Below are 26,331 nucleotides of genomic sequence, written 5' to 3' on the forward strand. Positions count from 1 at the left end.
GATGTTTTGTTAAATGCTACATTTCTTTGTCTCCATTAGGTGAGAGCCTTTGAAGCTGCAAACCAAATTTTAGCACCCTCAGGTGAGGAATTGCCAAATACAGTTTTTCATGGAGGGAGTGGAGGAGAGGCCTGATGTGCTGAGAGTCCTTCTTGCCACAGCAGCAGAGTAATGTGCTATCTTTGTCAGAAGTCATTTTTGAAGCAAAGTAGGATAGGGGAGGCTGGAAATAGCTGCTTATTGGTGGCAAGACCAGGAACGTGGAGTCACTAGCCGCCAGAAGGTCTTCTGAAAAAAGAAAATGATGACTACGTCAAAAGAGAGACAATAGGCAGAAGAGAAAGAACTGCCACCAGACAAAATAATACAAGAATTCCAGCTAATCACATGCTTAGATCTGGGTCAACAAGATCAACCATATATACATATATTCCAACACAATCAGGAGCCCATTAGCACAATACTCCCAAAGTCTCAGCAAGGTCGAAGGCAGCAGTGAAGAGATTTGAATTGCAGGCCTAGCCTCTTCCAGGATGCAGGATCTGGTTCTGGCAGTTTCGCTTCTCAGGCCCTTCAGCTCCTGGAGGCAACTCAAGGTAGCCCATACTTGGAGGATGTTACTTATCAAAGGCTCTTAGACCCAGAATTTTCAATACTGCACGTTGCAGAGCACCTTTTGCAGCTACTGTTATGAGGAGAAGGAAGAAAGGTTTGCTTTGACTCCCTGCAGGTGAGCATCTCTGACTAGGCTGTAGAACAGAATCTTGCAATAAAACCTTATGGAACCTGGGATCCCCAAAATGTGCTGGATTCCCAATCAGAGCCAGCATGCATGGTTGGCAACAGGTTGGGCGTATCTGCTGCTCTCAATGGACCTTTGGTTTGGTCTTTTTTCCTGTTCAGGGCTCCATAGAATGAAAAGGAATGAAGTGAAAATAAAACAATGAGAACTTCGCAGCATTCATGTATCAATAACAGTCAGGTGCTTTTTTTTCACATACTGAAATGCCCCCTAAGTGCAACCAATGTGAAATATTATTTTTTCTTTATTTTTTTATTGATTGGAGTATTTTAATGTTTTAAAGCCAAAAGGTGATTTAGGCATAATCTTAATAAAGTAATATTAAGTAATAATCAAACAATCCTTAATTAAATGGTTCCAGCCAAATTATAGATATTTTTCCCTCTGCTTTATCACTCTCTTTATATCTGAAAACAACAAAAATTGAAACCATTGTGCTCTCATTTTTAATAACATCTACTGTAGTTTCCAAATACATGCAAATAAGTATTCTGAGGCCTTGTTTTTCCCAATAGTGATGAGATAGAATTTTTAAACTTAAGAGCCAGTTTGATGTAGTGGTTTAGATACTGGCCTAGAAATCAGGAGATAGTTAGTTCTAGGCTTCCCTTAGAGATGAAAGTAAGCTGAGTGACTTGGGTCTAGTCAGCGCAGCCCACCTCACAGGTTTGTTGTTGGAAAAATAGGAAGCGGGAGGATTAGAAATATATAGTGCCTTGAGCTGACCAGAAATAAAAGCAGGATAAAAATAAAATACATATTTATTTACGAGCTAGCATAGATACAGGTGAATAACGCTAGGAATATATAACATTGGAAAAGAAGGAAGGAAAGAGAAGAGAAGGATGATCAGCAGTAAAGTGAGTGGAGTCAATTATACCGGCTATGACTGCCCCATTGGCAGACTTGAAAGAACAGGTAGGCATAGTTCAACATAGGGAAGATCTATTTATGCTGTCACTAGGAATCAGAACCAGCTTAATGGCACAAATCAACCAGTCAGTCGGTTGATCGGTCAGCCAGTCAAGCCAATTAGTAGATACAGGTACAGATTATATCCCCTGAGCTGCCATTAGCCATTGCCAATACCAGCAGAATTAGAATCAGCTCTTAGCTTTAGAACAATTTTATCTGCAAGTTCCTGGTGTTTCTGAATTCCCCACCTTCTTTATCTTAATTTTAGCAGCTGGGATATATGCCAACTAGTAGGCTTGACCCTCTTGGAAAATAACATGAAGAGGAAACCCAAGACTTATTCTAACTCCGCATAGGTAGACTGTCTACTCACCTCCTTGAGTGGACAGTGGGCACGTGTGAACCACTCTTGGCTGTATAAGGAGAAAACGGTCGTCATGCCCAAAATGAGGCATATCCATATGATGATGTTCCAGACAGGGTTTTTTCTCTTATCATTGAGAACAAAGTTAAGCAACGCTATGAAAACAAACAGAAAAAGGATTAATTGTATATATTCCAATCACACTGAGCCAAGGAGATAATTATTGATTTCTAATAACTGTTATTTGCAATAGAAATGTTCTTGGTTACCAAATCTAAAATAACAGCAATTCCCATGTTAATTATAAGACAATACTGTATGCCTCATCCCTACTCCTATGGAGGTAAAATAATTTGGGAAAGACAATTCTCAAAGCAATACCCTTGTAGATGGAACTCCCTGCTCCTAGAACCTAGGCTATTTCCCTGTTCCTCTTTTATCTGCATCCTGATTACGACTAAAGATTAGTCATGGTCAGGATGCAGATAAAAGAGTACTTGCATCTGTTTTGGAATTGTAATTGGACTTCTGAAATAACAACATTTTTTTTTCCAATTACTAATTTGGTTTTTGCTCTTTGCTCTTGCTTTTTAATTTGTAAAATTGTTTGACATTATTTTTTCCCCTCCTGTTGGAGTAAAGAATCTTAATTTTCTCAGGGAAGAGCCACTGTTTACTCAGTCAGTGACCAGCAAAATTTGAAAAAAATACGACACCAAAATAATTTTCTCAGGGATGAAAAAGCAGCCTCCAACCTAAGCATACAATGCACCATCTGAGGGAATAATACAATGCACATGGCTGCCTGGAAAATTCTGGGAGCTGAAGTTCACACATTTTAAAGTCCCCAAGAATGAGAAACACTGGTGGGGGTGGGGGAGGATAATGCCCTGAATCTTTCCTTAACTAGTTTTTTCCAATTTAGGAAGCTCCACTTTTGAGGCAAGCAATTCCCAGGATTCTGTAGCCAAGATGTCCGAAGGCTGTGATGACTGAGCATACTGGAAATTATAATAATAATAATTCTGGAGCACATGAGGTGGGGTGGAGGTTTGTTCTCCAAGCTTGTTGGTTTCGTTACCAGGCTATGTAACCTTTTCAGTGGAATTTAGGGGATGTCAGTGTCAGTGTTCTTCTGTTTATAAGGTCTCCGTGTTTTCAGGTGTGGGTCACAAGGGAGGGTCCTGTGATAGGTTTTGTGATGGGTCAGGTGTGGGTCACATAAGGTGAGCGTCTTGTGATGGGTTAGGGTTAGATGGATCACAAGACCCACCACAAGACTCTGACCACTGGCTTCATATAGTTTGAATAAAGTTGGAGCAACTCCACCTCCCAGTGGTAAAAAACAATGTATCAAAAGGAACATGAGTGTGTACCATTTGGGAAGTGTGGAAACCCAAAACCAGAGGAGGGTAGGACAGAATGGAAGAAGATTCACCAGGAGCAATTCATGCCATGTTATTTTTTTACCGGCCTTGCTTGAATCCTCTGAGTAAAGGTTCAGTCCATTTCCTGAGGGAGTACTGACCTCCTATCGTGGCAAATAGCACAAACATGACAGGAAAGAAGATGCCCAAAGTCAAGGTGACTATGTATTCATGGACAGCCGCTGAGAGAAAGAAGACAATCAGCATAGCTCCACCTCGGGCTCTCCCTCCAAACAGCTGGAAGAGAAGGAGCACATGAGACCTCATCTTGGTACTTACCAATAAACAATGAAGACAGGCATAGAGTGATTACACGCAGCAGATCTACTTTATGGGATAATATCGGGTGGGTTTGGTAAGCTTGCCAGTCCTTTCAGGTTTTCCAGACAATAAACAAAATCAAATAATTGTGCTTTTATTGTAAGGTTACAGTAATAGGGGATAGATGGTGAACTCATCAAATTTGCAGACGACACCAAGCTGGCAGGAATAGCCAACACTCCAGAAGACAGGCTTAAGATACAGAAGGATCTGGACAGACTTGAACACTGGGCGCTATCTAACAAAATGAAATTCAATTGTGAAAAAAAGCAAGGTTCTACATTTAGGCAAGAAAAACCAAATGTACAAGTATAGTATAGGGGGTACCTTGCTCAATAGTAATAACTGTGAGAGGGACCTTGGAGTCCTAGTGGACAATCACTTAAATATGACTCAGAAGTGTGCTGCAGCTGCCAAAAAGGCCAACACAGTGCTAGGCTGCATTAACAGGGGGATAGAATCAAAATCACGTGAATCAAGATCACGTTAATACCACTTTACAATGCCTTGGTAAGGCCACACTTGGAATACTGCATCCAGTTTTGGTCACCGCGATGTAAAAAAGATGTTGAGACTCTAGAAAGAGTACAGAGAAGAGCAACAAAGATGATTAGGGGACTGGAGGATAAAACATATAAGGAACGGCTGCTGGAATTGGGTATGTTTAGTTTAATGAAGAGAAGGACAAGGGGGGACAGGATAGCCGTGTTCCAATATCTCAGGGGCTGCCACAAAGAAGAGGGAGTCAAGCTATTTTCCAAAGCGCCTGAAGGCAGGACAAGAAGCAACGGATGGAAACTAATCAAGGAGAGAAGCAACCTAGAACTAAGGAGAAACTTCTTGACAGTTAGAACAATTAACCAATGGAACAACCTGCCTCCAGAAGTGGTGAATGCTCCAACACTGGAAATTTTAAGAAGAGACTGGACAGCCATTTGTCCAAAATGGTATAGGGTTTCCTGCCTGAGCAGGGGGTTGGACTAGATGACCTCCAAGGTCCCTTCCAACTTTATTATTATTATTAATAGAATCTTGCAAGTCTTAAAGCACTTCCTTCCTTTCCGGCCTTTATTTTCTGAACAACAAGAGAGAATCCCTTCTGAGATGCTGTTCTACCCCCAATTCCTGCTGTGGGCTGAGACATCTTTTGTTGACCATTGCCCTGGCTAAAGTTCTTCCTCCTGGCCCCAAAGTGTATTCTCATAGCCCATTACAGCCTTACCTACCCGCAGAATATCTTGATAAATATAGTAGTACAGCCAGTCGTGTACAACCACATTCCATGTCCGAACAAATCCAGAGAATGATCTGGAATTCCACCAGTCCTAGGCAGGGAGAATGGAATAAATAGCATGAAACTAGAACATCCCTGTATTTTTGGCAAGCCAAAGGACAATCCACTCTCGATAGTCCTCGACTTAGAAGGGCAATTGGGATTAGAATTTCCACCACTAAGTCAGTGGGAAAACCAGCAGGAATCTGCAACTCCCAAACAGGCAAGATAAGTGGCTGCTGTTGGGTGTGGGAGAGCAAGCAGGTGCAACTGGGTATTAGGGAAGGGGTGAGATTGAGGGGCAAGGGGGCCATGAAAGGTGAGATTTCAGCCATTGGGAGGGCTGATGAATGATGTGGGATCATGTGGGATCTTGCAAAGTCTTTCAGAACATGTTATTTGATCTCTCTTACAGTCCCTAAACATACAGGCAGTTTCTACAGGCAGTCTTCATTTAGTGACCACAACTGAGAGCAGCAACAAAGTGGTTAAGTGGTCATTAAGTTGTGTTTATTTGTCAGATTTCTTTATTGCCAAATTTACATAGTTGCCCATCTCACCTGAAGTGACTCTGGTGCCATATGATAAAAGCAAAAAGTAAAATATTTTGCAAGCCCATTAAAACAATTAACATAGATAAAAATGCTTGCAATCTTTTCAACTTTCCTTTGCTTTACAGACCTGCAGAGATTGTAAATGTGAGGACTGATCATAACTTTACTTTACCATTATCGTTGTAACTGTGACCAACTGCTAAATGAGGACCACCTATATTTATTACTTTGATTACAAGTAATTCGATACTTCAATGTCAGTTTCTTCAGTACAGTTGTTTCAGCAAGTTAAAATTTGCTTTTCTTTTAGAGCCATAACATCTCAGAACTCTTTGGGAAGTTTTCAAACTGTTCTTCACAGAGTGGTCAATGGACCATTCAAGTATATCCATGAGGAATGAAATCCAGACTCTCCGTATCTTTCTTGCAACCTCCCCCACTCCTTGTTATCACCTTGTAGAAAGAACGGTCTGCAAAGCGCAGGATCTCGGCAAACATGGTTTGCCAGCAGTGCAGGAAAAAATAGTGGTTCATGACTGCCAGAGTTATACCTGAATGAGAGAGGTAAAGAAATACATCAGTTCTTCCCAGAGATTAAAAATGCAATTATTCTTACGGATTTAAGGCAGACAACTGCCAATCAAATTAGACTTTTAGGTTAGACTTTTAGAGATTAGCATCGTAGTGGAATATCTAATCATCCAGGTCATGGTTGGTCCAAGTAAAGCTGCCTTTTGCAATTGACTGATAGTGGTTTTGTCAGTGCTGATGGTCTTCAAGTTGTGCTCCAGATGTTTTGGGATTGCACCCAAGGTGCATATTACTACTAGTACTAACTGTGCTTTCTTGGGCCACAATTGTTTTATTTGCAGGTCTTTATATTTTGTGATTTTTCTCCAGTTTTTTTTCTCTTTTCTTCTGCCTTTTCCAGGTACTACAATGTGTGCTATTCAAACTTTTTTGTTGCAGGATCTGATCTGGGTCAGTCACTGGGACCAAAGGTTTTGTCTTTCGAGCTTTTGGACTCTAGCCTAGGCTAGAGAAAGTTTCCTGAAGATGGGCACCAGCATGAGTCCGAAAGCTTGGAAGAGAAAACCTCTGTTCCAGGTGACCGACCCAGATTGGATCCTGCAACATTATCCTAGGACACGTACATTTGCCTTCATTCGTGAATTTTGTCTTATCGATAATTGTTAACATAAAGTGTTGTGTGGCAGGTGCTTGTCTGCTTTAATTCTAAAGTGCCAGAACACTTTAGTGTCTTTGTTTTCTACTGTTTGTCTATCTTGTGCTCTTACCAGTTCTCCTTGCAGGTAAGTGTTGTCATTATTATTATTATTATTATATTTTTACCCACCTTTGAATATATAACTCAAGGGGGCAAACATACACAATATTGAAGGTGAAGGTTCATTCTCCGAGCTTTAATCCATAACTCTACCAACCATCCTATCAAAATTCTGGATATGCTACGTCAATGACACATTTGTCATCATCAAACACTCCCAAATTGAAGAAACAGACTGTCTACTCAATAACGTATTCCCTGGGATCAAATTCACATGCAAAGAAGACAACAGACAACAGACCACCCATTCCTCGACATCGACATAAGGAGACTAGACAATAGAGAACTGGAAACCCTACCCAAAACCCACGCACATGGATCAGATCTTCTTCAGAAGGGCCAGCACAAACTGCAGCACCACAACACTAAAAAAAGCAGAAGAGAAATAGCTGCTTAACGTCTTTCTACATAACGGCTATCCAAAAAACTTCATATTCCAACACACAGCACCCAAACCACAAGAGACCACTAACCCTACAATACACAAGAGTGGGGTCAGAAATGACAGCCAGAATTTTCCAAACCTAGGAATAGCAATAACCTACAAACCCATAGCCACATTCCACCAGGAATTATCCAAAACCAAAGACAAGATACAGAAGGATGAAAGAAACTATGTAATCTACAAAATCAAATGTAAAGATTGCAACCAATTCTATGTGGGACAAACATCACATCAGTTAAAACCAGGTTCCCTGAACACTGGCTTGGCAGTCAAATGCCACGATCCCAAATCCTTAATCTCTAGTACGCTGACACCAAACAGCATCAGTTCAATTGGAGCAACTGCAGTTGCTTCAGTTCATTTTTTCTGTGTCTTTCTCCCAGCTTGGAATAAGAACCAGACCAGATTTCAATTCCTACAATGCAAAATTTTATTCTGTCATTTGTCCATTATGCATTTGCATTATGCATTCTTATAATCTTACAGAAGGAGAAAGTCCTGTACAGAATTGTTTAGCTGTTCCATCTAATAATGAGTCATGTGTTTCAGCAGCAGCTAAGCTGCCTCCTAAGGTTTCAGCCACCCATTGCCAGCTGCCTTGTAAACCTATCCTTGCAGCCAGGACTACAAAATTGTTTTTCAGAAGTAAAGTAAGATAGCATTTTTGGTAAGTAGAATTTTATGAGCAGCACCGTAGTCTCCAGCTTTCTCCCACGTCTATAGAATTTTTGCATACCCCTTATTGCAAGGAAAGATGATGGACTTTGAGAATTTGAACAGGACAATGTTCAAAGGGGCATAGTGCGTGGCACTTGGAGAATAATTGAGGCAAAAGCAGAAGAAAAGAATAAGTATCTACAGGTTGCTAAAGCCCTTTTACAGGAAACAGAATCATCCAACAATGAATTCATAAAGACTTCTTTGCTGGACATTTGTTCTATTTCACATACTTTCATCATGAATAAAACTAGTAGACTTCCAGATCTACCTCATCATTTTCTGTGGGTGCTACATATAGTCCAAAATCATCTATATCTTGGGCTGTGGGATGAGGTAACAATTTATTTATTTATTAAATTTATATGATGCCCATCTTGCAACCCAAAGCAATTCAACATGGCTTACAGTGTATCACTTGGTTGCTTTAGGTATTCCTGGACTTATGATCACAATTGAACCCAAAATTTCTTTTGCTAAGTGAGACAGTTGAGTTTTGCCCCATTGTATGACTTTTCCTGCCACTTCTTGAGTTAATCATTGCAGTTGTTAAGTTAGCAACCCAGTGGTTAAGTGAATCTGGCTTCCCCATTGATTTTGCTGGTCAGAAGGATGCAAAAGGTAATTGTGCTACCCTCCGGGGCACTGCAACCATCATAAATACATGCCAGTATTTATGGCGTGTATTTTGATCACATGAGCATGTGGGATGCTGCAACAGCCATAAGTGTGAAAAATGGTTATAAGTCACTTTTTTCAGTGCTGTGGTATCTTTGAAGGTCACTAAACAAATGGTTGTCAGTTGAGAAATACCTGTTGTACGTCTTCACTTTCTCTAAAATGTGATAAATCAGCCTTATCCTGTAATCCCATTACACAAATTAAATCATACTTGTTTCCACATACCAGGTACTACTGAATCAAAGATGGAAAGTAGCAGGATTTTGATGGTGAAGGGCTGCTTATGCATATTTTTGAACATAGGGATGAAGGAGTATTTCATAAGGAAATTCACAAAATATATACTCGCCAGGAACTGTTAAACAGAGAAAAAAAATACTACCTTAGTGATCCACTGGCATCTCAGTGTTCTGGAAAGGCATATTGGTTGCCTTGGCTACAACAAAGAACAACCTTCTTCTCATCTATGGTTTCAAAAGCTGGATTTGGCTGCCATTTTAATCTCCTACAATGCCCAAATGCTGTCCTCCCTTTTGTTTAGTTTTAGTCAACCTGTCATAGATTTCTGTACCACTCACTTGCTGAGTGGCTCTAAGTTCCATTAACTCTGCTCTCTTTCAAACCCTTTTCCCTTTTGTTTTCCTTTGGGAGATATTTGAAAAGATGTACATTGTTTCTAAAGTTTTAAATTGTACATCTCTTAGGGGCAGTGAACTTTTTTGCATCAAACATGACTCAGGGCAAATGTTATAATTCACTCAAGGGTAGAGAACTCTGGGAAATTTAAATGGTGGCCTTTAGTCACTCAGGGTTTTTTAAAGCGTTATTGCTATTTACTACCATGGCCAGCTAAGATACTGTAGGGTTCCCAATTAAGCTCAGTCTTGTGAGAAAATGCAATAGTGTCCAAGCACATTTCTAATCCATAAAGAGGCTAGATAAAACCAACCAGCCAATGGAAACTTAATGTGTTTTACTCACCTCAACCAATGTTTGGATGACGTAACTCCAGCGGATGTATGGATCTCTATAAGGAAAGGAGCAGGGATTGGGTTGAGATGTGATAAGGGTGCAGTTCCCTTTTCTTGGGAAATACAATGGTTACACCATTGCTCTAGGGGCATGGGCTGTAGACACTGAAGCCTGTTTTGCCCACTCTTTTTCTGATACAGCTGAGAGACCAAGGAGCTCAGAAACACAAGGATGATATGCTAGGACTTACCTTGGATAGCTCTTTCTGTAGATCAAAGTAGGGCAGAAGAGAAAATACAAGTAGGTTGATAATTCAGGAGGGCTTATCTTCCCTGGAGTGGGAAAAAGAAGCAAAGGAACTATTGAAAGTACACAGGGACAAGTACAGTTTGTGTTGTACACTGAAGAAATAGTTGCTCTGGAGCACACATGATGCTCAAGTGGAGTCATCTTATCTCTGCATAACGTTTCAGCAGGAGGAATGCAGAGCTTTATGTGTATGTGATGATAGCAGTAGCAGTAGCACTTAGACTTATATATTGCTTCACAATGTTTTGCAGCCACTCTAAGCAGTTTACAGAGTCAGCATATTGTCCCCCAACAATCTGGGCTCTCATTTTGCTGATCTCGGAATGATGGAAGATCAACCTTGAGCCGGTGAGAATCGAACTTCTAGCAGTTGGCAGAATTATCCTGCAATACTGCATTCTAACCACTGCGCCACCACGGCCCTTCTTATTAAGATACTTATGTACAAAAAGTAGCATGCAAAACCCACTATAGTTAAGGTGTGATACAGGATGCAGAATTCAGCTTTCTGAAAAAATCTGTCTCCATTGGTGTACAAAAGCAACAAACAAGGAAAGCGTCTATTCCATGTGTTCACAAGGATATGTATAAGGAAAAAAAATGCAATCAATAAAATCTTGCACTATATGTCAGATTTTTTAAAAAACATTTTGAGCTGCTTTGTATCCTAATAAGAAAAATAAATAAATAGATAAAGAAATAAATCTCCCGTATTTTGCACCTCTTCATGCAAAATGAAGTCTGGCAAATAGGAGAAACTGCGATTTGGTGAGGGATGTGGAGAAGTGAACTTGATCCAAGCAAGAGGTTTCTTTTGCTTTACATCCATATAACTATTCTTAGCATTTTGATATACCTAAAATCTACTTACAACATCTAACATGATCCAATCACTGACAGGAAAATGGAAAATATAATCCAATAGTTCCTCAGCAGTCATAAGTTGAGAAAGTGTGTGATTAGTAAGTGGAGGCCAATGGTTGGATGACTAGCTTATGCTACAACTAAAATGCCGCCATTGGTGGAAAATCAGTTTGGGGACTATGGGGACAACTTACAGCCATCGTAATCATCACTAAGGGCCTCCTAGTCAAACTCACCAACATGGTCCCTGGCATGGAGAAGAGGGGGCATCGATTCTCGCAGAAATGAGTGGCTTTTCATCAGGAACCGGACCTATGCCATAGGGGGAAAAGAGCAATGAAACAGTGTGAAGTTACATCATGTAGATATTCTTGCAGGGGACTTTAGTAGTCTGCTATGCCATCTACCTGCCCTTCGGTATTATCCTTGTGGATATTCAAAGAATGGAATTGCACCCATCAGCTCAGCTGGATGGGGTGATCCAAGAAGTCTCTAATGCTCCCATGGTGGATCCCATGGTGCTCTAGACTCTGTTTAGACTTTTCAGACAGAAATGGCACTTGGCTATCTGTAAGCTATACTGCCTGCTGATTTTTCAGCTCATTGTTTTGCTTGGATGAAATCTGCTAGTCTTCCAATTTGCAACAAGAACATACAAGGGCAATTCGGAAATAAACCTCCATTTGGTTATCATGACAGACACGTGCAGATACAGAACTTTTGCTGACTACAGATGGGTGACCACTTCTTGCCTCATCGTGCAGGTCAGTTCATCCATCTTTAAACATGTGGCACCACTGGCATACAACACCTTCACTCATCACATTTGGTACATAAACATTACACAGTGCGTGGTGAACCGCAGCTGCTGAAAGTTTTTTCACACACAGGAATCGTATTACTGCATGCACTTCACCTTTGGAGGGATTTTCTATGGCAGGGTTTACTTTCAATTGATCTAGTGGACGAGTCAACTACAACACTACCTTCTCCTTCCTACTTCCTCCTTCCTCACTGCCTACTGAACTATTGCGCAAGGCTCCATAGGACGGGCGTCGCTATCCCCGCCTATTTGTTGCACATGCTCAAGCGGAGGTTTATTTCCAAATTGCCCTCATCTATTTGAGGCCATGGCAATTGCTACTGCAGGCATTTATACACAATGTATGCGTGACCATGGCTGCTAAGGAGCATACCTTCTGCCACAAGATTAAAAAGAATGTACTGTATATCTTGTTCAGGGCAACGTATAGCAAAGAATATGTATTTAACCTGGCCATCCTTAATGCCCCTATTTGGGGTTTATGGGACCAGTCCAGACCATCCAGAGGGTACCAGATAGGAGAAAACTACCTTAAACCTGGAGTGAGGTTGCCATGTCTTCTCTGTGCAATGGCACATATATGGCCTGTGTTTGGTAGTATGAATTTATGCTGCCGGGGACCTTTGTAGCATCTGCTGCTATCTATGTTTTCCACAATGAGATGTTCTATGGCAACCAGAGTTCCTTCACAAATCCAACCTCATCTTAACTACCCTCATTGCTGTTTAAGAAATCCTTTCCCCTATACCAGTGATGGCGAACCTATGGCACGGGTGCCAGAGGCGGCATTCAGAGCCCTCTCTGTGGACACGTGCGCCGTCGCCCCAGTCCTAGGCCTTCAGCTGGGTTTTATAAAACCTTTTTGCTTTAGGCCTCCGCCACCGTGTGCAAAAAAAAAAATAAGGTTCAACCAGTCAATTTCAACTTCTCACGGGAAAAAAAAGAACTTGCAAAGTTGGAATTGATTGATTGACCTTTTTAGTCCCACCCAGTCTGCTGTTACCACCGCAGTCACGCTTACCCAATGGGCCACGCCCACCCGGCACTCGACGATGCATAAATGGGCTTTGGGTTGCAGTTTGGGAACTCAGTCTCTAAAAGGTTCGCCATCACTGCCCTATACCAACTTTCTTTGTGCTGGCCCAGTGCCATACCTGCTCAAGGACGACAATACAACGGGAGGCAATTCCCAAATCACAGGAGAGAAGGATATAGAGGGGGAAGAAGCCCAGCATTGCAGTGTGGCAGATCAGCACCAGCACCACCAAGGTGACTGTCAAGAGGTTGGGGAACCTGGTGATCTTCAAGCAGCCTGACCATATTTGCAGGGCCTGGTAGGGCACAAATAAGGTGTAGAGGAACATGCAGAGCCAGGCAAAGAGTGCTGTGGGGAGTTGTCGAAAGCCATTGATAATGAGATCGAAATCCAAAACAAGACTGTGGAAGACAAAGAAGAAAAGGAGCTCTAAGGATGTTGCCCAAAAGATAAGGATGTTTTAAATTAAAATAAGCACCCCAGGTGACCCATGCCCCTCTGCCTCTACTGCAACCCTTTGAGCTTCCTTTGGTGCATCCCCAATATTCAGTGGTACAATTGCTGAAAAGTGAAGAGGATGGGTCCTGCTATTTTGAGGAGGTAAACCCATGAAAGTTTCAATGAACTCTTCAAAATAGACAGATCAGAGTTAGAATGAAGGAATATCCCCACCCCAGCTAAAAGAATTATGATCAGTCTCTCTCATTTTGTTTCATAATCTTGTTTGGTTTAATAATCTTGGTTTCATAATTTTCACCCTAAAATATTGGATCCACAAAAAAGGTTCCCAGCACAATTTCAATGGGTCAAGAATAGAGGATGGCGAGGTATTTGAGGTGCCTGTCATACTAGGAACATTACTCAACACGCTTGTCAGAATAATGTCTAATTCTTTTTTGGTACTGCCCTCCTGAACTTTCTACTCAGCTGGCCTTCAGTTCATGTGGAGCTTATGTTATTGTATAAGACATTTATGTATTCCATGTAAATCTCCCTTTTTGAAAATTCAAGGTGAAACACTTGGACTTTCCTCTTAATTTTATCCCAAGTGAAAGCTGAGAGATGGAGCAACTGACTGAAAGAGGCCCCATTAGCTCCCTGACTGTGAATCTGAACTTGGCTTTCTGTCTTCTGTTGGGCTCCTTCCTTGATCTGCTTCATGCTGCAGCCTCAACAGAACTGCAGAAGATTTCAAGGCATTGCCTGTCATGGACATTGCCTTCTCCTTCTTTTCCTTTGATGATTTATTTCATTTGTAAGGCTTCCCAATTAAAAATGGCTCTTGGCAGCATACAACATTAAAAACAGATAAACACTACAATGAGCAGAAGACGATAGCAGAATATGTTGAATTTGAGGGAGCCTCCTCATTTCAAGAAATGGGCTAGGGGCTGGAATAATGGCCAGAACCCGGTTTTTAGTAGGCAGATGGAGACTGGATCAAAGACCTTATGTTTTCCCAGGAGTGAAAGCAAATACCCATGTCCCAGGTAATGTTGCAGGATCAATCAGGGTCAGTCACCGGGACCAGAGATTTAGTCTTTCAAGTTTCAGATTCATGCTGGAGTCCATCCTCAGGGAACCTCTCTCTCACCAGAATGTGTGTTTGTGTTTTTTTCCATGTCTTTCAAGGTGTGTCACTCTGTTCGGCTGAGCATATTGTTTGGTTTGTGTGAGACCAGCATTGCCGATATTTTTTGCCTCATGACATGTTTTTCTGACTCTTCCATCTCTGCTCTGTTGAATATAGGGTCTAATGGTGCTTTGAATTCTTTTAGTGAGGCATCTCTGTTGTGTTCTGGTGAGAGAGAAAATTTCCCTGAGGATGGGCTCCAGCATGAGACCAAAAGGTTGGAAGACGAAACCTCTGGTCCTGGTGACCGACCCTGGTTGGATCCTTATGACTTCCTTTCCTACAGCTACTAGATCTGGACTACAAAAATCCATCTGAGAACTAGGTGGCACAGAGAAATATTTGTATATCATTCTGCCATCATCACATGGCCGTCTGGGTTTTTGCAGATCCCATCCTCTCTGAAAAGATTAGTTTCCTTCATGTAATCTCTTTCACTGTTCCTAGTTTCTATATTTTTCCATTCCTGTATTAATAGTAAATTTATCCTGATTTTCTTTAAGTCAATCGGTCAATTAATTAATTTATTGACCACTAGTCAAATGGAATGGAATATAGTACAAATACAAACCATGTCAACAAGTGGCAGATGCATACTATGTGACACAACACATACGTTCAGCCACGAACACCGGTACAGAAAGATCCAAAAGGTAACAAGTTTCATTCAGAATGAGGGTAGAAGAAGTGAACTGTGTAAACAGGCTACTCGGATAGAGAACGGTGTTTGGATGCCTAGCAAAGGTGGCACCAAAGGGGCGTTCATCATTTAGACTTATGAATTTCTAGGCAGGCACAGGAATGTCCCAAGGGGTACTGCTCAACAAGTAGATGAACAGTGACACCTGGGAGGAGAAGCAGCAGGGTCAGGGAACTCACAGAAGGTTGCCAAACCTTTGATGGAATCTAAGTTCAAAAGATTAGGTAAATATGTTCTTAAGATAATTACTGTGTCCCTTGGCACAAAACAAATAGCACCCTATCCCCACATTCACCCCAGCATTAGCATACATCAGAGGATAGCCCTTCCACCACCACCGCTCGCCCTCTCTTCTGAATCATACCGTCCTTCTTCGATGGAATCCCCAATGATTTGTTTGAGGACAAAGATACAGAGCATGGCCATAAATATGTGACGGATTGTGCGGAAATGTTCCACTTCCATGAACGTGCTGTAAAAGAGAGACAAGTTGCCAGCAAATAAGCAATAGATGGTGGGAGAAATGGGCAGCTGAAGATCATTGGACAAGACCTAAGATACCAAGAGATTTTCATGTGGCCTTCTGTGCAAAAACTTGTACAAAAGAAATAGCAATCAAGTGGCTGGGGGAAAATGTTCCCTCTCTTGTGAGACTACAAACAGCCTTATTCTAATATGTTAGTAATCACTCTTTGTACTATCATGCTAGGCTGCTAATCAACCTAATCCTTTAAAACATACTTCATTCCGTTTCCAATCCACAGTATCTATTCTTTCTATACTCTCCCTGCACCCACCAGTCTCAGCATTGTGTGGCTATGGAGCATGCTCAGTCCTTATTGGGCTGTTTCCAGCTCTTGTTCTTCATCAACAGTGGAATATCAGTTATTTGCCCATGGCCACCTTTACAACCTGAGGCCTTAGAGATCTGGCTACTTTGCCCATTGTCCCTCTGACTAAGTCTCATTCATACCATGGCCAGGTATACTTACTCATACAATGACTGTTGAGGGACAAAGACTTTCTTCTTCAGTAGCTGACCTTTCTCTCTGCAAAATAAGATTTCAAAGCAGGTAATATTTAATATATTTCTTAAAACCCTTCTCATCTCTGAGCAAGGGGTGTGTGTAAAGGTAAAAGAGTCCCTGCAATTATTACTCCACTAGTCATTGCCGACTCATCTCCATTTCAAGGCCATTGAGCCAGTGCTGTCCAAAGACATTTGTGTGGTCATGTGGCCAGAATGACAGCACGAAGGGCTGTTACCTTCCCAACGAAATGGTACCTATTTATCTACTCACATTTACATGCTTTCGAACTGCTAGGTTGGCGGGAGTTGGGGCAAGTAGCAGGAGCTCACCCCTTCATGTAACGTTGGGTCTTGAACTTGAGCTGCTGGTTTTTCAGCCAACAAACCCAGCGTCTTAACTACATTGCCAAGCATGGAGGTGGGAATAGCAAAATAAGAGCAACAACCTCACAGAATTCGTGCATCATATTACCTTCTTCAGAACCAGCCATCGCTTGTGTATTTGAAGCCTTGCCATTTATTTTTTTCTGTACTATAACCACTACATAACTTTAGGAACTGGTACCTGAATTTTCTTTCCCCTTCCCATTTTATTTTTTATTAAATTGTTTATGTAATTTAGATATATTAGCAATCAGAAGCAGGGCCAGAAGTACTAAAGGAATGATTGAAATCCTAATGGTAACTTTTCATGTATTTGTATAATGTAGCCTGCTTGTTCTTAGGAGCAGAATATTTGGGGGGGGGGGAAGGCTGCTACTTTCCCCCAAAAAACATTCGACAGTTTTTTGTCCACTTTTTCTTTGACTCTCTTCTGGAAAATTTACTTAAGATTTGTTTGTTTAGCCAAGCCCTTGGAGTGAGGATTGGCTTCTCAATGGTAGTTTTGTTTTTATTGGCGATTATTGTCATGTAATTAGCTGAAAACTATCTGCTGCCTGCAAAAATAAAGAAACATATAGAGAGGTTTCTGGCCTAGCTAAATAAAAGCATTGCCATGCATTCTGTGTAGCATCTTCTGTGATAAAATCAAGGTTTGGTCATTTATTCCTCTAGATGGTCTGGAACTACAACTCCCAGCATCCCTCTTAGTGGCTATACCAGCAGGACCTACTGGAAATTATAGGCCAGGTGTCGCAATGTCACGTGATGTGTCGCAATGTATCACGACTTTTTCCCCATTTCCAGCAATGGGGTGGGCGCGGTCTCAGGATGATGCATCCGGCCCAAGAGCCTGCAGTTTGACTTCCCTGTTATAGGCCAATAAAATTTCTGGATGACTCTATTTTTCCCATCTCTGTTCTAAAATCAATTGCGAGGAACCTCTTTCACCTGCTTTGCTTCTTTGCTGGGGCCACCCTCAAATGCCAGGGTATGGAATGAGCTGCTTCTTCCAAGGACTTGTCCAAGAGATCACTCAGCTGATTGTGTACCTGTTCCAGGACATTCACCTTCATTACCTATCAACAAAACAGAGGGAATTTTATGATGCCCAGGTCTGTCATGATAGATTGCTAGAATGTATTTAGGTGATGGGCACGTTGGTTGGCCTGGTATATCTGTATATCTCCCAGGGTTTTTTTTCTTGTCCTTGTGGCTAAATTGGCATTATCTGGAATGTGTTGTATGACATTATTTCATATGGTCTCCTATTCCAGAGTGTCCAACACACTTACTGCTTCCAATGCTCTCTTCTTCCAATGCCTGATGTAAAGCATTTCCCATGCTGCATTTAGACAACATTTTTTTCTCTCTTTTTCATACTTCAGCCCATGAGTGAAACAGCATTGCTGCATTGGTGTTAGATAATGTCCAGACTATGGAGAAGGGAGGGTTTGGCAGTGGCCTAGTAGAATTAGAGCTTTCCCCAAAGCTGGGCTGAAGTGGTCTCCTCCCACCCGAATAGCCGCCAAGGCAATGGGTGAGAAAGCCAAGGTGATTTTATACATCTTGAGGCATTAGCTTTAGGGAAAGTCCCATTTCTACGATTCCATTGCTAAACCCTCCCTATACACCCTGAACTATTCTTGGAGAAGGCTGCAAACTTTGAAAAAGTAAGACCCAAGAGAACAACCAGCAGCTGTCTCTCAACTGAGTTACTGCCTGAACCTATCCGATTGCCCAGATGAGCTGGTTCTAAACTTAACCAGTTGTTTCCCTTCTTTGATCTATTACAGAAGCTCCCTTGCCCAGAGGGCCAAGTAAATCTCCAGGATCTGTTCCTCTATGACAAGGATAGAGATCATGTGGCCCTGGAGACACAGAATCAACCATTTTAATCATCCTTGACTATTTATCATTTAGGATGGAATATTTGTTTCTCCAGTGCTAGCATTGGCTTTTATTATTACCTATTATAATATCTATTATTACCTCCAGGTGTCTCTTCCATTGGCTGTGGGCAATGACATTCTCCAGGTGTTCATCCTCTTCTAGAGAATTAGAAACAGCTTCACTTTAAAAACATGATTTGACATTGGGCGAATGGAGGAGGTCAGTTCATTGTTTGGATTAGAAATCTTCTCATTGTAGAGACATTTTTTTTGTTTATAAATTACTACCTCCGAATTTCAAGCACTTGTTTCCCCACTCTTCACATTTTCTTTTCTTTGGCATGGATAAAGCAGGTCCAAAACTATCTGTACCAGGCTTCTGAAATATTTTATATGGCATGTTTTATTCAATTTTGTAACCTTTTCTTAAAGCAGATTTCCAGACTATAGTAACATTTTTTAATCAGCAGATCTGGAAGGCTGTTTATCCTAGAATTCTATTTTGCTTAATTACCAAGTAAAACAGCTTATAACAGTGATGGCGAACCTTTTAGAGACCGAGTGCCCAAACTGTAACCCAAAACCCACTTATTTATCACCGAGTCCAGGTGGGCGTGACCCACTAGGTGGGCATGGTTGTGGTGGTCATGGCAGACTGGGTGGGTGTGGCCAAGGTGGGCATGGTCACCTCGATGTTGCTTGTGGGGAGGGAGCCTGTGGGGGCTGGGCAGGGTTGGGGGAGATCCAGGGGGTCTCTGGCAGGTGGGGTGGAGGGCAGGAGGCTCGTCCTGCAGGGCGAGGCAAGGCGAGGCAAGGCAGAGGTGCCATTGTCGCAGGGCAAGGCAAGGCAAGGCAAGGCAGGGGCTGGGGCAGCTGCTGCCTGACCCCATCGGCCCCGGCACACAGAGGCTAGCGAGCGCATGGGGGCCGACAGTGTCCGTCAGCAGCCACAGCCTACCGGCCCCTTGACTGGTGCATTCTGGGGTTCTGCAGCCTGCCACCAGCAGTTCAGAAAAGTCACCTCTGAGCTAGAGGGATGGCCGACAGCTGAGGAGGCGATGCAATGGGTCGTGTCTGGGAAAAGGAGAGCATGTGAGGCGAGGAGGGATGGGACAGGAGGAGGGAAACCAGCCATGCTGGGATGCATTCGGCCACATGAGACCTTGGCAAGTTAGTGGGTGGCTGGTTGAAGAGGGACGGTTGCCATCTCTGGGGCATGGCGTGTGTGCCCACAGAGAAGGCTCTGAGTGCCGCCTCTGGCACGCGTGCCATAGGTTCGCCACCACTGGCCTATAACATTATCATATCATTCTAGTAGATGTGAAGGAAGGAATATTGCCAGTACCTCGGATAAATTTATTAGAGTTTAATACAGGTAGTCTTGAACTTACAACCATTCATTTAGTGACTGTTTGAAGTTACTGAAGGACTGAAAAAAAATGTGACCTATGACCGTTTTTCACACGACCATTGCAGCATCCGCATGGTCACAGGATTAAAATTCGGATGTTTAGCAACTGACATGTATTTATGACGGTGTACCAGGGTTATGAGATCCTCTTTTGCGACCCTCTTACAAGCAAAGTCAAGCAATGGGGAAGCCAGATTCACTAAACAACAGTGTTACTAACAGCTTCAGTGATTCACTTAGCACTGACAAAAAAAGTCATAAAATGGGGCAAAACTCATTTAACAACTGTTTTGCTTAACAATGGAAAGTTTGGGTTCAATTGTGGTCGTACTTTGAGGACTACCTGTATATAAAGTAACATAAAAAGGCACTTGGAGCAAAAAGCTAACTTAAATCAAAGACGAATGATAGGAAACTGTATTTGCTGACTGGGCAATATCTAACCTGATTTCTCTCAAATGCAATGTTAAGCATATAAATGTGTCATTTCTGAGTAACCTTTTTAGAAAGGAGCCAAGAAAATATACACCAATAAACAGGTTCTAAAAGCAATTAAAAAGGAGTTGATGAAATTTTTCGAATGTTTTCTTTGTAACCGGTTAACTAATTAAGATGTTTCTTGTTTCTTTTCAACTAAATGCTTGAATTGTTTTGTCTTTGAAGGCTGAATGTTAGCATTTCCAGACAAAAATAAAATTAAAGGCTCTTCATGCATAACTCTTGATCTTTTTTGTCATAATTTCCCATGTTATTTCTTTTTTTAAAAATAAAATTTTATTGATTTTCTAGTTTTACATTTAATATTTGAAAAGCAACGTGGTGGCTGAGTTGGTCAATAATTCAATAACATACAAATATCTTTAGTACAGGTCTCAAACTATTACATTAAATGTTTCCTCTCTTTTCCCCTTGGTATTTACTATCTCATATTTAAATTAATACAATTCTTATATTGATTAAATAAAAAATAACTTTCTTACATTTATCAATAATTTTTAGTTTATACATATCCTAGTTGTTTTAACATTCAATCTTTTTAGACAATCAATGTCCTGGTTAATTTCCCCCAATTTTCAGTTTCCCATTAATATTTAAATTTAACATTTATTATTTATAATTTCAAAGTTTTAAATAACCCCAATTCCTTTTATCACAATTCATCACAAAATCTAATGTTCAGGATACACGTCTTATCTATTTGAATTCTCACCATCTTACATCAACTAATTAATAATACAATAGACTTCCGGTTCCGGATCGCGGCTCTTGCAGCTGCGCGAAGAGCCTGCTCTCTTTGCCAGCTGATTCTCCGCTGCCGGTAGACCCTTAATTGGGTCGAAAAGCCGCCCTGGAGGGGTGGCTACTGTTGAGGAGGTCCTCATCGTCCATGGGAGAGTGGCAGCTTCTTCCACGGCCCGAGATTGCTCCTTTGGGTCGACGGTGGAAAGACCGGCCAGTAAAATGGCTGTTCATCTTGCCGCAGTTACCAGAAGTCAGGAGAACATCTAAGCGCAGGAACCACCGTGGCTGAGCCGGGTGAGACTTTTTCCCCCCTCTCTTGTTTCTCCTTTTTTTTTTGTGCCTGTAAAAAGCACTTTTGAAATTATTTCCCTACTCTAAGAAGGCGGCGTTGGTGAGTGAGGGGAAAGAAGTTTAAATGGACTGAATTAATTTAAAGTGACTTTTTTTTCTATTCTTATTTTTTTATTCCCTTTGAGGTCTTGGAATTTTTTTTTTAATATTGAATTTACTATTGGACTTAGTCTATATCTGAAGAATTCTCCTTTTTCTGTGTTTTCTGATCTTGTTAATGTTATTCCTGGTGTCTGGGAGGAGATCTTTATATTTTACTGAGGACACCTTGTGAAAAAAGTCAAAATTGCAATTGTGTCTTTTTCTGATGGTGATACTGACTTTGACCTTCACATTACCATGAAAGGGAAAAGATAAAGAACCTTAACAGCTGTATTTGTGGGAGCGGATATTGATTAAATGTTCTTTGAACACAGCTTCTATTAAAAGATACAGACTGTTTCTAATTATTTTTGAAATGGAGAAACCCTATGTTCAACTTGACTATAAACTCATATTGGAAAAACTTTATGAAGCTACTGACCAAATATGTTTGCAAATAAAAGAGTCCACTATAGCAATAAGAAACAGAAATTCTGCTTTGAATCTACAAATTGACCCCCACTATCCGAGCATCCTATAGACCAAAAAACAACAGAAGCGGAACCAACTAAGATTAAAGAAGATTCCACTTTACTTCATATGCATTCTGATGAGATCTCCGAGGAACCAAAAAGGACTGTAATTAAACCACTTACAATTCCAAAACTAACAGAAATGGATAGAAAAGCTCAACTAACCAAGAACTATGATAGTTTGGATAAGCAACAATTAACTATAAGATTGGACATAATTGAGTCTGTTATTCAACAGTTTCAAATGTGGAGACTTGACTCTTTAAAACAACATGGGATTATTTACAAAGGAGCTAGGTCTTTAAAACAGAAAAGAGGATGCTTTTGTTTGACCCAAAGGATACTACAAGACACAAAAAATGACTTGTTCATTGATATAGAGGCATTGCTATGGAAACCTGTCTGGCATAAAAAGAAAGCTAGAATAAGATTTAAGAGTGTGACTCAAGGCTTTATATAATGGGTTTAAAAGGTTTTTTAGATATGGATTGATTTAGGGTTTAAGACAGTTAAATAAGATGTTAGATTGAATAAAAATTAATTAACGATTTGAATTTAATAAGAAGATATTTGTTTATGTATTAACATGTTTGTTGTGGATATAGTAATTTTGGGAGGGGGTTAAAGGAGTTTGACACAGATATTGAGGGATTGATAGATTATAAAGTATAATAGAGTAGAAAGGTATTTTTTTTCTTTTTTCTTTTGTTTTGTTTTTTGATTTCTTTTTCTTTTCTTTTTTGAACTAATATTTTTGCTATTAGAAATGATAGTTATTTTGTTATGGAAGAAGAATAAGAAATAAGAAAAAAGAAGAAATGATATTAATAAATGATTATTGATTATCTTAAGGAAAAAGGGAATGGAGAGACACCTGAAGTGTTAATTATGTATTTATATTAGCAATATGGACTATAGCAATTGTAATAGTAAAGCTTAATACAGGATTTGGACTTATTTAGATGAAATATTTAGACTTATTATTGATGATTGTTTGGATTGACTTAGTTGTATTGAAATACATTAATTTGAATATAATATATTATTAGAGGGAATAGAGAGGGGGTTTCTAATGAGCTAATGATTTAATTTGAACTATATGTGTATGACTTTGTTTTTGGATAATTGACTACCCTGCCACCACGTTGATTCTTAAGCACTTGTTTGTAAAATGAAAAAACTAATAAAACTTGTTTTTTTTAAAAAAATACAATATAATATTCTTATTTTCTAGTAATTTCCAAATATCTTAAATTCAGTAACCAAAATTTCTCTTATTTCAACATTTAATACTTCCTCTCTTTTTCTCTTAATATCTACTATCTCATATTTAAGCTAATAATTTTTATTATTACCGCTAAGTAAAAACATATTTATTACATTCATCAATAGATTTTTGGCTTATATATATTTTAATTATCTTTACATTTAACCTTTATAAGCAAATCAATGTTCAAATTTAACTGTTAATATTTATACTTCTAAGTTTTAAATGACCAAAGTTTTCTTTATCTCAACTCATAACAATATCTAGTATTCAAAGTACACATCTTATCTATGTGAGTATATTCTATTTTAATTCTCACGAATGAGTCAAACCCCCAATTTTCTTCAGTCTTATTCTGGCTTTATTTCTTTGCCAAATCATCTTCCATGTATGTGCTTTTGAGTGTTCAAACAAATCTCCCTGTGTTGTTATGCAGATGGTTTGATGTAGAAAAAACCATCTGGTCACCATTTTTTTGAGAGGACTAACAAATCATCTCTCTATTTTTCCATATCTACGTATTGTCCTGAACTGTTTATCTTCTCTTCAGTCTGTTCTTCTTCTTGATCCTCAGGTTCCTTCTGATTTATGTAGAAAGTCTTTTCCTTTTGCCATATTGTCAGTCCCTTTTCTGGGTTTTCCATTGACTGTATTTGTTGATCAGTTGAATCTTCTGTCATAATATTTAATTGTTCCACTTTTTCTGTTATATTCTGTGTAGTTATTTTTTTAGTTGTAATCAAAGTTTTGAGTTCGTATATCGGGTTGAAATCTTGTTCTTTTCTGTAACCTCTTATTTCATCAGTAGCTTTAAGAATAGTTTGATGAATTACTTTCAGCATAGAGAGAATCTGTTCCTGATCTTCATCCATATTCTCTTAGTAGTGTATTAGGTTAAAAGCTTTACAATCAGAGAATACAAAAAAATATTTGTCACTGAATATGGAACACAACTGGGCTTCTCACAGCTGATCTCAAGGTTACATAAATCTTATCTATTGTCTGGGCTACTGGCCAAGTCTCTTTTAAACAATAACAAATTGTAGTATCAGGTTTAGCCACAGGATGTCGCCCCTACCACTTAAAGTTTTCTTTTAAATCCAAACTTTTTATAATCTTTTCAGTTTTGCTTCTTTTTTATAAGTAAAAACCCAGATCTTCAGTAAAAATAGAAAATCTTTTAGTCCACAAACTTTACAAAATAGAATTCCAATTGGGATCAAGTTATTCTTGCAACATTTTAAACTCCCCTTGGTAGTCAGTCGTTGCTGTTTCTAGAGGGAGAGATAAGATCTCACTTCCCTCTTCACAGGGGGGAAAGTACTTTAAGCAGCTTATGCAGGTAGAAAAGATAGTTAGGATTTAAGAGAGGTAGATCTCACCCAGTCTCATCCACACTGCTTTATAATTGCCTGGTGATAAGTGTGACTTCGGCTGTCTGCAGCCTAGTGATGGCCGGTCTTTGGTCCACCGGTTTGGAGGGCTGCCCTGGATCAAGCAGAAGGGCTACCGCCCTCCCGCAATCAAGCAGGGATCCCCTCCTTGCTGGTTGCCCCAACAAGGCGACTTTCGACCCTTTCCAGGGTCTCCCAGAGAAGCGAAACTGGATGCGGAAGATGGAGCTCTCCTTCCAGATGTGAATGGTAGCCACATTGGCCTTTTTCATTTTCATTTTATTTCATTTTATTATATTTATACCCCGCCCTTCTCCCGTAGGACTCAGGGCGGCTTACAGCCGGTTAAAAACAGTTTAATACAATACAATACAAAGTTTTAAAAAATCATTAAAAATAAATATTTAAATCGGCCGCTTCTACTAAAATTTGGCTAAAACCAATTTAAAATACCCCTAGGCCAGTCCTGCCCGCTGAAACAACCAGGTCTTAAGGGCGCGGCAGAAGGAGGGGAGATCCGGAATCACCCGGATCTCTGGGGGCNATCACCGCTCGCGCGGCCGCATTCTGGACTAACTGGAGCCTCCGAGTGCTCCTCAAGGGAAGCCCCATGTAGAGAGCATTACAGTAGTCCAGGCGGGAGGTGACAAGAGCATGGGTGACTGTGCGCAAGGCATCCCGGTCCAGAAAAGGCCGCAACTGGTGCACCAGGCGCACCCGGCAAAACGCCCCCCTGGCCACAGTCGTCTACTGGTCTTCCAGTGTCAGCCGTGGATCCAGGAGGACCACCAAGTTGCGTACCCTCTCCGAGGGAGCCAAAGTTTCGCCCCCTATAGTCAGCGATGGAGTCAGCTGACCATACCTGGGAGCCGGCAACCACAGCCACTCAGTCTTGGAAGGGTTGAGCCTGAGTCTGTTTCTCCCCATCCAGCCCCCTACGGCCTCCAGACACCGGGCCATCACGTCAAGGGCATCATTGGGGTGGCCTGGGGTGGAAATGTACAGCTGAGTATCATCAGCGTACTGATGGAAATCCACCCCAAAGCCACGGATGATCTCCCCCAGCGGCTTCACATATGTTTCCATGTTATTTCCTATTGATGTGTGTGAATCAACCATTATCTGATATTTGCCTCCTTGCTAACCCTACAATTACTTTGTGAATATTTGTATTAAGGAGAATACATACAACATACATTATTCCTTTTACCACAAGTTATGCAGACTTTTGGCAGGTGTTCAGAATGGTAGGAGCTTCTTGGGGTTGAACTCCAAAGCATTCGGGGGACACCACTTATCTCTCTAGTAAAGTAATATAAGGCCTTTTGCTGCAGCTCCCAAAATGCTAATCTCTGCATAATACTGCCTAATTCTAAAACCAATTGAAAATCCCCAGATAACTTATCTGTAGCAAAGATTTCCCTTCCATTTGTGCAACAAAATATATCATCCGTTCCCTGAAATGCCTCCTTACCATTGAGTAATTGTGTTTCCTCTTCTCTCCTGGTCTGCTCCTGAGAGCTTCTTTGCCTCATGCCTCCAGTGCTCATTTCCTTTGGGTCCAT

At 40.7% G+C, this 26,331-nt stretch overlaps 1 protein-coding gene across 1 annotated transcript; it reads right to left on the reverse strand.

Annotated features, from left to right (window-relative positions):
- Nucleotides 1-237: 237 nt before the first annotated feature.
- On the reverse strand, nucleotides 238-26,331 carry LOC107288520 (sterol O-acyltransferase 2-like). The gene is made up of 15 exons (XM_015817146.2): nucleotides 26,241-26,331; nucleotides 18,588-18,646; nucleotides 17,547-17,674; nucleotides 16,177-16,233; nucleotides 15,549-15,656; nucleotides 12,970-13,252; nucleotides 11,229-11,304; nucleotides 10,070-10,151; nucleotides 9,829-9,874; nucleotides 9,073-9,202; nucleotides 6,110-6,207; nucleotides 5,056-5,154; nucleotides 3,610-3,745; nucleotides 2,091-2,236; nucleotides 238-288 (listed from the first exon to the last, which is right to left on the reverse strand). Exons 1-15 carry the CDS (start codon nucleotides 26,329-26,331, stop codon nucleotides 238-240), a joined length of 1,590 nt encoding a protein of 529 aa, XP_015672632.2.

This window comes from Protobothrops mucrosquamatus, unplaced genomic scaffold (assembly GCF_001527695.2).
Source record: "Protobothrops mucrosquamatus isolate PMUCROS unplaced genomic scaffold, P.Mucros_1.0 scaffold555, whole genome shotgun sequence".
Taxonomy (NCBI): domain Eukaryota; kingdom Metazoa; phylum Chordata; class Lepidosauria; order Squamata; family Viperidae; genus Protobothrops; species Protobothrops mucrosquamatus.

Excerpts from the sequence above, each read along its gene's own strand:
- LOC107288520 (XM_015817146.2), bottom strand. The coding sequence starts at position 26,331 with ATGGACCCAAAGGAAATGAGCACTGGAGGCATGAGGCAAAGAAGCTCT. Across the intron at positions 9,875-10,069 it reads TACAGAAAGAGCTATCCAAG|AGATCCATACATCCGCTGGA; the intron begins GTAAGTCCTAGC and ends CTTTCCTTATAG. Across the intron at positions 2,237-3,609 it reads GCTATTTGCCACGATAGGAG|CGTTGCTTAACTTTGTTCTC; the intron begins GTCAGTACTCCC and ends TTGTTTTCATAG.